Raw genomic sequence first — 12,016 nt, 5'->3', positions numbered from 1 at the left:
AAACATTGCTAAACTGACAACTCCCAAATTTGTATCTCCAATCTGAACCTTGCTTTGAACTCCAGCCTTGTAAATTCCTCCACCTGTGTAAGGTGCCCGTTTTCTTCCAGGTGGTAAATTTCACCTGTCAGGTGCGCTCCAAGCACACACAGACCATCCTGCTCTCAAACCGCACCAACCAGACCTGGAATCTGCACCCCATCTTTGAGGGCGAGCACTGGGAGGGGCCTGCGTTCATCACCTTGGAGCCCCATCAGCAAAACAAGCCCTATGAGATTACCTACAAGCCCCGCACCATGAACTTGGAGAACCGCAGGCATCAGGTAGGCTGAGCACCCCATCAGTTTCCTGACATGATTGGAGGGAGAAGTTGTGTGTGAGAGAGGTTAGGAGACAGAGTGTGGAAGCTCAGAGAATGTTAGAACAAGAGGGGACCCTGTCTTCTAGTATCTTCACTCCCAATCCTATTCAAATACAGCCTTAGCTACTATCATAACATACCCAATTTTTCATTCTGTTTATTTCCACTTTACATTACACCATAAGCATTTTTCTATTTAATTAGGTAGTCTTCATGATAATCATTTTTAATGATTGCCTGATATTTCATTGCATGAAGGTTCCATAATTTAACATTCCCCAGTTGTTGAATGTTTAAGTTATCTCCAAATTTTCATATACCTATAAATGGTTCTATATATATGCTTATGTATGTATGTATGTAATTTTTTCACCTGGAGGGATTTTTCTAGAGTAAGATCCTTTGTCTGTGATTCCTGGTCCAAACACATGTGAATATTTTTATGACTCTTGAAACAGCTGCTTTCCAAACGTGTTATGCTCATTTGTAGAGCCTCCACTAATCCAGTGTGACTACCATTCTGACTACATTTCTTCCTCTCCTTAGGGCACCCTGTTCTTCCCCCTGCCAGATGGGACTGGCTGGCTGTATGCGCTGCATGGGGTTTCCGAGCCCCCCAAAGCCATTGCCAGTATCTACCGCGAAGTTCCATGTAAGACACCCTACACTGAGCTCCTGCCAATCACCAACTGGCTGAACAAGCCCCAGAGGTGAGGGAGTGTGGGGGAAGAGGTTGGGGTGGGAGAAAAAGAGGGAGGAATTCCACTGTCTAGCCTGGTCCTTCCCCTGGTCATAGGGCCTCTAGAGGACATTGGCTAAAAGGGTCAAAGACAAAGTTCCCTGCTGTGGCCAGGGGTTGTCTAAACTCTCATCCTCTAGAGAGATTTTCCTGTTCAGTACTATCTATGAACGGCTGATTACCTGTAAATCTTCTTGAACAGTGCCTGGCACAAAATAAGTGCTCAGTAGATGTTATTTATTATTATTATTACTACTGTTATTACTATCATCATAACAATAATCATGGTTGTTATTATTGAGTGCTCAGTCTTATTACCTAAGCCACTGGTCAGAGAAGGACATCCCTTGGATCTTATACTTGCAGTGGAAGTAGAGTAGAACGCAAAGACTAGAGGAGCTTGAGGCCAACCAGCCCAGTCCCCTTCTTTTACAGTGAAGGAGCCAAAAGTTGGGAGAAGAGGCCACCTGCTAAACATTGTGGGTAAAGGCCCAGACCTAAGTTTGAATCCCAGTTCTGCCAATAACTAGTCATGTTACCGGAGCATGTTACCGTCCCTCTCTTGGCCTCACTTCCTCACCAGTAAAATGGAGATGGTAATGATATGCACCTCCCGCAGACATTACAGGGCTTCAATGCCTGTAACACATGTCAAGCACTGACTAAGTAGCTGGCACATAATAGGTGGTCAGTAAATGGTATTTACTGTTATTGTTAGTGACAGTAAAGTAAAGACGAGAACCCTGGACCCATGTGTTTTACATAAAATCAAGCGTAGAGATAGCACCTTTCCTTCTTTTCTTTGGGCAAATATCTCATTTTCTCTCTCCTCTCTTCTTGTGCTCCTATGCTCCCCCAGATTCCGGGTCATTGTGGAAATACTAAAACCAGAGAAGCCAGACATAAGTGTCACCTTAAAGGGCCTTGATTACATTGATGTACTGTCTGGATCCAAGAAAGACTACAAGCTGAACTTCTTTTCCCACAAGGAGGGGCTATACAGTGCAAAGGTATCCATATGTCAAAGGCACTGTCCTGGAACCCTGGAGGTCTGACCCTGAGGTTGACAAGCCTGGTGGTAGAGAGTGAAGGTGTCCTCCATAGCCAGCCTATCCTTATCCTGTTGGGCTGGCCGTTTAGAGTGACCTGGCAAAGGCATTCAGGATTCCCAGGCTCTTTAAGATGAAACCAGATTGCAAGGCCAGCCAGCCAGCCATCATGTAGGCCCACGCCAAGCTTTCAAGGCAGAGGAATTATGAACATCCTTATGCAGTAGGTAACACTGGACCAGCAAAAACCAGAGCACAGTAATAAAATATCTCATTTTCTGAGTGCTTATAGAACATCCAGCATTGTGCTGAGCACTTAACACATGTAGCTAGTGATGTCAGAGCCAGGATTCAACTCAGAGCCATCTACTCCAAGACACCACAGAGTCTTTCACATATGAGCTGTTTTTCCTAATTCATTCATTATTTCAATAAATACCTATTGAGCATATATGCCATATACTAGGTGCTGGTAACACAGCAATCATCAAAAATAGGCACAGTCCCTGTTTTCATGGAACACACAGTCCAGTGAAGGAGATGGACATTAATCAAGTAATTGCATTCTGAATGCATTATTACAAATGAGGTAAGTGCTTTGAAGAAAAGGAGCATATATTGATCAGTAGCTCAGAAGAGAGGTCAGCGCTGAAGATAATATATGGGAATTATCCATTTATCAGTAGTATTTGAAGCTATGTGGAGAATGGGATTACCTAGGGAAAGATTTTTAAGTGAAAAAAAAAAAAAAATCTTAGGAACACATCTCCTCCTCTAGAAGAGATGCTGGCAAAACCTACCCAGCAGCACATCATCTCCTCTCCTACAATCACTGAGGTAGGCTCCTCCACTCAGATCCATTCACAAACAGGCTAACAGAAAACCTTAAAATCAAGGAATCACAAAACATATGAAGGGGGGGAAAGCCACCATAAAATAGAAATACCAGTTCAATGAAGAACTCCTGAGATAAGAGTTATTAAAGCAAGCAGAAGAAGACTTTCAGTGAATATTATAAATATCCTCAAGGGAATAAAGGAAGATAATCATACCCATGAAATAAGAACGAGCAGTTGTGGAAGAGAATCATTTGGAGACCCTGGAAATGAAAAATAGGATATTTGGAACAGAAAGCCATAGAGGACAGCCGAATAGTATAATGGACTCTGAGGAAGAATTACCAGTAAGTTAGAAGATAGGGCTGAGTAATATCACCAGACTTTTAGCACATGAACACAAAGAAATGGCAAGATGAAAGGAAATAATAAGTATTGGTGAGGATGTACAGAAATTGGATCCGTTGCCATGGGTGTGTAAATAGTGTCACCACTTTGGAAAACATTCTGGCAGTTCTTCAAATGCTTAAACATAGAGTTACCATATGATTCAGCAATTTCACTCCTAGGTATATACCCAAGATGAACGAAAATATATATCCACACAAAAACCTGTATATAAATGTCCTAGCAGCATTATGCATTAGAGCCAAAAATGGAAATAACCAAAATGTCCATCAACTGATGAGTGGATACAGTGGAAGATTATTTGGCAATAAAAAAATAGAAGTGAAGTATTGATACATGGAACACATGGATAACCTTGAAAATATGCATGCTAAGTGAACACAGCCAGGCACAAACAGCTGCATATTATATGATTTCATGTATATATAATGTTCATAATAGGCAAATCTGTAAAACAGAAAGTAGATTAGTGGTGCCTAGGTCTAGAGGGAATGGGTTGGGGGAAATGGGGAATGACTGTTAGTGGGCACAGGGTTTCTTTTCGGGGAGATGAAAATGTTCTAAATCAAATAATTGGACTATGAATGTATAATTTCAATGAGATAAGTGCTTTATGAATATGTTAAAAGCCACTAAATTATACACTTTAAATGAGTGAATTGTATGGAATGTGAATTGTATCTCAATAAAGCTGTTTTTTTAATGATAAGAAATATGAAGCATAAAATATAAGTCAAGAAGTTCTAATATCCATCTAACGTAAGCTCTTGGAGTGGAAAAACAAGATAATAGAAGGATGAAAGTACCCCACAAAATAATTGGATAAAAATTCCAGGCTATTGGAGAAAGAGAGTCTTCTAATTGAAGGGATCACCACGTTACCAAACAGCTTGAATGAAAGAAAGACTCACATCTAAATACATGAGAACAAAATTTCAAAAAAACAGAATAAAAGAGAAAGTCCTAAATTATTCTAGAGAAAGTAAAAGGAAATAATAATCACAATTACAGCTGACTTCTCATGGCAACACTGAATACAAGAAGCAAGAGGAAGCTATTCAAACTACTTAGAATGATTTTCAATCTAGAATTCAAAACTATTATGAGAGCAAAATAAAGACATTTTTAAGCATGCAAGGACTCAAAGTAACCCACCCATATACACAATCCCTGAAAGAACTACTACAAAATTAAAACTTTTTAAATTAACAAAATTTTTAAAATAATTAAATGAATCCAAGAGAAAAGTACAAAGATACAATGAACAAAGAATCTAAACTAAATTGATAGGTAATTTCAAATAATTGTTGAAAAGCAATTTGAAATATTTCATATGACCTCAAGATAGGAAATAGCAAGGGGAAGAATAAGGCAATGAAAAAAAATGTCCTCATTCTATTGGAAGCAAATGGGGAAATAAGAGATATTTTCTCATTTATAGAGAAGGGTAGGGAGAGAATAGAGATATTCATAAACTGTAGATGTGGACAGAAAGATATAAATAAATATATGTATTAAATTGTAAGTGTAATGACTTTTGAGTAAAAATGACAATGAACCCAGATCACAGAATTTCTTTACAGTAACAAATATTAAAATTAATAACAATTTTTTTTAAAAAATCAATAATAACAATTTTTTTTAAAAATCAAAAGTACTTTTGGTTATAATGGAGTAACTAGTCCTCCTAACATAAAACAAAACATAAAACTGGACAAAATGTCTGAGGCAAGTCTCAGTCATTGGAAAACAGGCAGCACAATACTGCAATTCATCAGAGAGAAGGAAATTTATGAGTCCCATGATTGTCCTGGCTCCTTGCCTGGGGACAATTTCCTGACCGCAGTGCAGTGAGCTAGAGTCTAAGCAAAGGGCAGCAGCCCCACGAGGCAGAAATCAGAGTTTTGTGCAGCTGAAATAGCTGGTCTCTACGGGGTAAGGCACCAGAGAGGAGGGAGCAAGATATGGAGGGAGGGGAGGGGGGGGAGGGGGGGAGGGGGGGAGGGAGGGAGGGAACAAAAGTCTATATGAGAGTTCCCCTCAAAGTCCTTGGCTGAAGGTTGGACTGCACATGCATAGGAAGAGGCTACATGAGATTCACCAGAGAGCAGCTGCTGCAGGGCTGGTAAAGGAATAATGGTATACAACATTAATCAATGCTGGGGATCATTGGAGGTCTGGCCCCACCAGAGCGGGGAGGTTGCATTAACACCACCTCATTAACCCTGGGAGCCCAGCTGAAACATCAGAAAGGCCAAAAGGAGGACAATGTCTATAGGATAAGATCTTCAGCGGACCAGGCTGAAAAATCCTTAAACTGAGCACCTACAAGATCAGCAAGGAGGGCAAAATTTGAAGATTGAATCCCACCAAGTTGGAAGGTCTTGAAGAACACCTAGAGATTTCTACATATCTGCTCTAACAAAGCGTAAGACCAAACTTGTACAAGTGTAAGGCATTAGTCAGTGATTGAACCACTGACTAATAAAATACTTTCTTATAAGGAATAAAATCTTTTCTTATAAGGAAGATAATGGAATACAGCATCTCTACAATGATCATCAGCAGTGTCTAGCACAAGAACAAAAATTACTAGACTTGCAGAGAAGCAGGAAAATGTGGCTCATAGTCAAGAAAAAAGCACTCCATGGAAACTGACTCCAAGATGGGCCAAGTATTGTATTTACCAGGCAAGACTTCAAAGAAGTCTTGCCAAACAGCTTGAATGAAAGAAAGACTCACGTCTAAATACATGAGAACAAAATTTCATTATAAACATGTTCAAGAACTAAAAGAAAATATTTTATATAGTTAAATAAAATACGGTCTCAATGAGTGGACAGATAAGGAATCTCAGAAGAGAAATAGAAACTATTAAAAAGAGCAAAATGGATATTCTAGAACTGAAAAGTACAACAAACTGAAATGAAAAACTCATTCGATGTGCTTAACAGCTGATCAGAGACGTGAGAAGATTCACTGAACTTGAAACAAATCAATAGAAAGTTTCCAATCTGAAGAAAAGAGAGAAAAAAGATTGAAGAAAAACAACCAGAGCCTTGGGAACCTATAAGAAAATATAAGATGGTCTAATACATGAGTAATATGAGTCAGAAGAGAAGAAAGTGAGAATGGGACGGAAAATTTTTTGAAAAAATAATGGCTGAAATTTCCCTGATTTGATTTTTTAAAATGATTTACAGATTCAAGAAAGCTGGCAAACCTCTAGCATGAAAAATACAAAGAAAACCGTGCCTGTGCGCATCATAGTAAAACTGCTGAAAACCAAGGATAAAAAGAAAAGCTTAAAACAACCAGATTTAAAAGACCTATTACATACAGGCGACAACAGTAAAAATGACCACTAACTTTGCTTCAAAAATAATGGAAGCCATCTGCAAAGTGCTGAAAGAAAAAGAAACTATCAACCTAGAATTCTTTATTCACTAAAAATATCCTTTAAAACTGAGGGTGAAATAGACATTTTCAGATAAAAGAACATGAGAGGATGCATTGCCAGCAGACTTGCATTACTGAGTGCATTAGCATTATTAGAATGCAAATAAGTATTCTTCAGTCTGAAGGGAAATGATACCAGATGGAAACTTGGGTCTGCTAGGAGGGAAGAAGAGCACTAAAAGTGGCAAACAAGTAGGTAAATACTAAAATATGTTTTTCTTCCCATAACTTTGTCTAAAAGATAACTGACAGGTCATAGTAAATAGAACATTGTAAAGTGGAGGTTCTTATATAACCGAAGTAAAAGATACACAAAAGCGCATAACATGGGATGGATAGGTCAATGAAATTATACTTTAGTAAGGTTATTACATTTGTGTGGTGAGAAGTGTGAGGTAGGAAGCATGAAGGGTCAGAAGTAAAGTGAAAAGTGATAAAGTGCTAACTCTAAATGTTGACGAGTTAAAGCCTCATGTTGTCAGCTCTACAGCAACCACTAAAACTCTGTTGTTTAAAAATATAGCTAAGAAGCCATTAGAGGAAATAAAATATATTCCAAAAGATTATATATCGATCCAACAGAAGGCAGGAAAGTAGCAACAGAGGAATGAAGAAAAAAAAAAAAATGAGACCAATGGAAAAGAAATAGCATAAAGGCAGACTTCAACCCAAACATATAAATAATTATCTTAAATGTAAAAGACTGAACACTCCAATGAAAAGAAAGAGGGTTTCAGAAGCACTCTAAATCTAAAAACAGGAAGAGGCTGAAAGTAAAAAGCCAGATATGTTAAGAACTATGACCACCTGATAATAAGATAAACAACTGAAAGTGTTAAAAGGGCAAAACACAAGTAGATACGTGAATGACCAATAAGCACCTGAGATGTTCGACATCATTAGTCACCTGGAAAAAGAGCTTAAAAAGGTGAGCAGTTTGTCAATAATAAGTCAGTTGCAGGGGTGAGGCGACAATATGCTTCAGTTACAAGTGTGAGCTCTGGAATCAGTCCAGCCTGGGTTCAAATCCTGGTCTGACACTTCCAGGCATGTGACTCTGATCAAGATACTTAATGCTGCTAAGCCTCATTTCCCTCGTGTTTAAAAAAAACAGTGGTGAGGGGAATAATAATGTCGCTTATAAATTGTGTGAATTAAACAGCCAAGTACTTCTAGTGCCTGGCACACAGTAATCATTAAGTGTTAGATGCTACCGTCATCGTCATCATCATCATCATCATCATCTACTCCAGCAACAACAGGAATAGGAGCGAACCCCACTGCAATATGAACCTCTCGAGGTCACGCTTGTTCTCCAGAGCCAGTCAGCTGTCCCCACTGGGGAGACTTCACCTGCAGCACTAGACAGGGCTGCTCTGGCCTCTTCCAAAGCGAACTTGGACTATGTAATATGCTCTCACCTGGGAAGAGCCAGGGCAGAGCATCTAAAGAGCAAGGCCAGCTGGCAGGGATTCAGATAGGCTGGGAGGGCCCGTGTCAGCCTGGTGCCCGTGCTTCAGGTGCCCAGGCATTGCTCACAGAGAGGAGGACCCCCCACTAACCCCTCTACTCTGCCCTGCTCCCTCCCACTCTCCCATGAACTCAGGTGATCTTCCGAAACGAGGTGACCAACGAGTTCTTACACTACATGGTGAGTTTCAGGGTCATCCCTTCAGGCATCATCAAAACCATTGAGATGGTGAGCCCCGTCCGGCAGAGTACGTCAGCCTCGGTCAAGGTGGACAACCCCCTTCCCTACTCGGTGACCTTCGCCACGGAATGCAGGGTGCCTGACATCAACCTGCCCTCCCAGTTTGTGGTGCCCCCTAACTCTGAGGTATGACCCCCAACTGCCAGGGGCCCCCCGATAGCTGTGATAGAGGTTCTGCCCATGGGGCCTCTGGATCCACGTTTCACATCCTTGAGGTTGGGCCAGCCCTGGTGGTGGTCTATAGTATGCTTCTGGAGAGAGGACTGGTACCTATTTTTAGATTTAAAGAGATTCCAGATCTAGAAATACCTGGAATAGAAGTTAGGAGGGTTCCAGGGGAAGGAAAAGTGAGCCGGTTTGGATGGAGGTTCCCTGGGCTCAAGATCAGTGTGAGCACTGCAGTGTGAAGCACCATTTCTGCCACCAACCTGCTCTGAGGTCCCTGGGTGGCAGGGGACAAGTGGGACCTTCAGCATCACAGGGGCCCTTGTCTTCCCTTGCAGGGCACATTCTCATTCGAGTTCCAGCCCCTGCGAGCTGGAGAGACCTGCGGGAGACTAGCTCTGCACAACAGTGATTTGGGTTACTACCAATATGAGCTCAACTTGAAGGCTATGCCAGCGCTGCCTGAAAAGCCCATCCACTTCCAGACTGTTCTTGGCAGTGGCCAGAGCATCTTTGCCAAGATCATCAATTACACCCGGCAGAAGACGGAATACTACTGCAGGGTGAGCAGCCCCTGCCCCACCCTTTGGCCCTTCCCTTGCCAGAAGTCTGACCTCAAAAATAATGGGAGGAGATGGGGGGTGCAAAACTGTGAAATTCAGGAGAGTCAGGTGCTTCATCCAGCCTAGAAACTCCAACTAGAAGTAAACAGTACAAGGCCTGGGCTCTTCTTTAAAGACTTTCTCTTAATAAGCTGTTTGGGGGTGTGGGAAGTTTTTCTTCTCGCTGAATGCTCATTAGTCAATAAAGGGAGACAGTAGAACTTAATGGTCATTAGTCTAGGTTGTGGAAGCCAACAGGCCTGGATTTGAATCCTGGCTTCACCATTTACCCTTTGTATGAATTATTTAATAAAGCTCTCTAAGCTTACCTATAAAGGGCAATAATACCCTAACCTCACAGAATCGCTATGAGGATTTTAAAATACCTATATAAAACCATTTTCACAGAGCCTGGCCTTTAGTAAATGCCCCATATATGTTACCTATTATATCAGTTGGAATATAGGTTTAATTCCTGAAACAGAAGCCCAAAATGACAACAAAATACAAGTTTATTCCTCTCTCAAACAACTGTGAGCAGAAGCAGTTTGGGCAGGAATGGTAGCTCCATGACACCAGGCCCCCAGACTCCTGTCCTGATGCTGTTCCCTCTGTAGAGAGTTACTTTGGTCCACATGGACCAAGACAGTTTAGCGTGACATCCACATGCTAGCCAGCTACGCGGGAAAGGTAGGGGGCTGCACATATCATTTCCACTCACATTCCATTGAACAAAACTGCATAAGGCCACACCTAGCAATACTGGGAACTGGGAGATTTAGTTCCCACTGTGCACTGGGTGGCCATGTGCCCAGTCAACATCAGGGCTACAGTCAAGAGGCATAGACTCTTGATCAGTCCTATTAGTCAGGAGAAGCTAGGTTATGCTGTAGTAACAAAGAGCCTCGATATCTCAGTGGCTTAAAAGCACCAAGGTTTGTCTTTCATTTGCACTGTCTATCCAGTGAGGGTCAGCAGGGGACTCTACTCATCACAGCAATTCAGGGATCCAGGCTGAAGGGCAACCACCATCTCACATGTTTCTGGTCATAGCACCAAAAGGGCAAAAAGACCCCACAGGGACTTGCACTGGCAACTGAATGCTCCAGTGTGGAAGTGACACCTTTCATCTCCTCGCAACTAATTGTCTGGAACTAGTCTCACATATCAGTGAAGATCTAGAATGTTCCATCTTCCATGTGCATAGAAGAAGAGCTGGATATGGGGGAGCCACACCAGTGGCTGCCATAGCAACATAATCCAGACATGTGTCTTTGGGCAAGTTATTCAATACCTCTCACCCTTGGTTTCTTTGTAGTAAAATAGAGATAATAATTAGCAGCACCTGTCTTCAGTGGAGTTATAAGAACACGGCTCTTTTGTAACCTGCCCAGCCGAGAGTGGAGGGGCTGGGGATGGACCTGGGCTGCTGGTATATCCTTCAGGATCCTGTGTGAACTAAGTGTATTTGTTTTCCTTTCAGACCGACTGTCTAGACTTCCACACAGAAAAGGTCATTAGCGCAGCCCCAGGGGCTCAGGGAGGCACGGAAGTCAGTGTGGAAGTCTATTTTGAGCCCAGCCATCTGGGTGAAACCAAGGGCACCCTGAGCCTGTCATCAATTGCAGGCGGGGAGTATGTCATCCCCCTCTTTGGAATGGCTCTGCCCCCCAAGCCGCAAGGTCCCTTCCTGATTCGAGCTGGGTACAACATAATCATCCCCTTCAAGAATGTTTTCTACCAAGCGGTCACCTTCTCCTTCATAGTGGAGAACCCAGCCTTCTCCATCCGCGCCATGGACTCGGTGCGGCCCAAGAAGGTCAACAACATCACAGTCTACTTTGACGGGAACCCGTCAGGCAGCAAAACCCCCATCACCAGCAAGCTGATTGTGACGTGCCCTCCCGGCGAAGGCAGAGAAACAGGAATTAAATGGGTTTATTATCTGAAAGGGATCACCCCTTAGTGGTAAGCAGGGTCCGCTGCGTCAAGAGAAAGCCTCCGCCTTGGTGTCTATGTATTGTTCTAGCCTGGCGAATAGAGAACTGATCAGAATTCCGACGGCTCTGTTCTGTCCTCATTCAATTATAGGGGCGCTCATTTCCATATTCTGTGTATTCCAGATATATGTATGAAATATATACTCCGTATTAAATGTGGTCACTATACAAAACAGAGCTATATTTTACTTTGCGAGGGCAGGTCTCTGAATTTGGTTTTTTAACATACCCTCAAAGCTCAAGCACTATGTAAATAATCCCCTGGCACAGGTAGTGTACTCGTGGCCTTCTATTGTACAGAATTTAGCAGTGCATGACTCTGGGGCACTGCAGTTTCCTTTTAAAAATCCACAATGGCTTGAAGAGCCCTTAGACGTGACTCTATTTTGATGGGGTATTTTATTCTGCTTTCACATAAAAACCAAAGAAGTCACACTATTTTCAAAGCACCTAACAGATAAGGGTAGGGACTAACACAAGGGTAACAATAAGGCATCTGCAGATGCAAATAAGTTACAACTGTGAAATGATGGCCAGTGTGCAACCAGGAGTATCGATTATCCACTAGTGTAGAAGCATCTGAGCAGGGCTGGCCCCCACAGTCAGAGAAGTGAGCACACATAGAGAAGGCAATGGTGGCCACTGGCCTTTATTCTCAGCACCCACCACTGCTAGTCTAATTATGC

At 42.1% G+C, this 12,016-nt stretch overlaps 1 protein-coding gene across 1 annotated transcript in view; it reads left to right on the top strand.

Moving 5' to 3' along the window:
- The window catches only part of HYDIN (HYDIN axonemal central pair apparatus protein), a 241,291-nt gene extending 229,802 nt beyond the window's left edge, over positions 1-11,489 (top strand). Inside the window, 6 exon segments of the mRNA XM_087827374.1 lie at positions 111-323; positions 908-1,071; positions 1,960-2,110; positions 8,459-8,689; positions 9,067-9,291; positions 10,814-11,489. Coding sequence (XP_087683500.1) covers positions 111-323; positions 908-1,071; positions 1,960-2,110; positions 8,459-8,689; positions 9,067-9,291; positions 10,814-11,296 — 1,467 coding nt within the window. The 3' untranslated portion in view covers positions 11,297-11,489.
- The last annotated feature ends 527 nt before the right edge of the window (positions 11,490-12,016 follow it).

This window comes from Miniopterus natalensis, chromosome 18 (assembly GCF_054644295.1).
Source record: "Miniopterus natalensis isolate mMinNat1 chromosome 18, mMinNat1.hap1, whole genome shotgun sequence".
Lineage (NCBI taxonomy): Eukaryota > Metazoa > Chordata > Mammalia > Chiroptera > Miniopteridae > Miniopterus > Miniopterus natalensis.
Note: the sequence above shows the minus strand (reverse complement) of the source record. Positions and strands in the feature narration are given on the sequence as shown.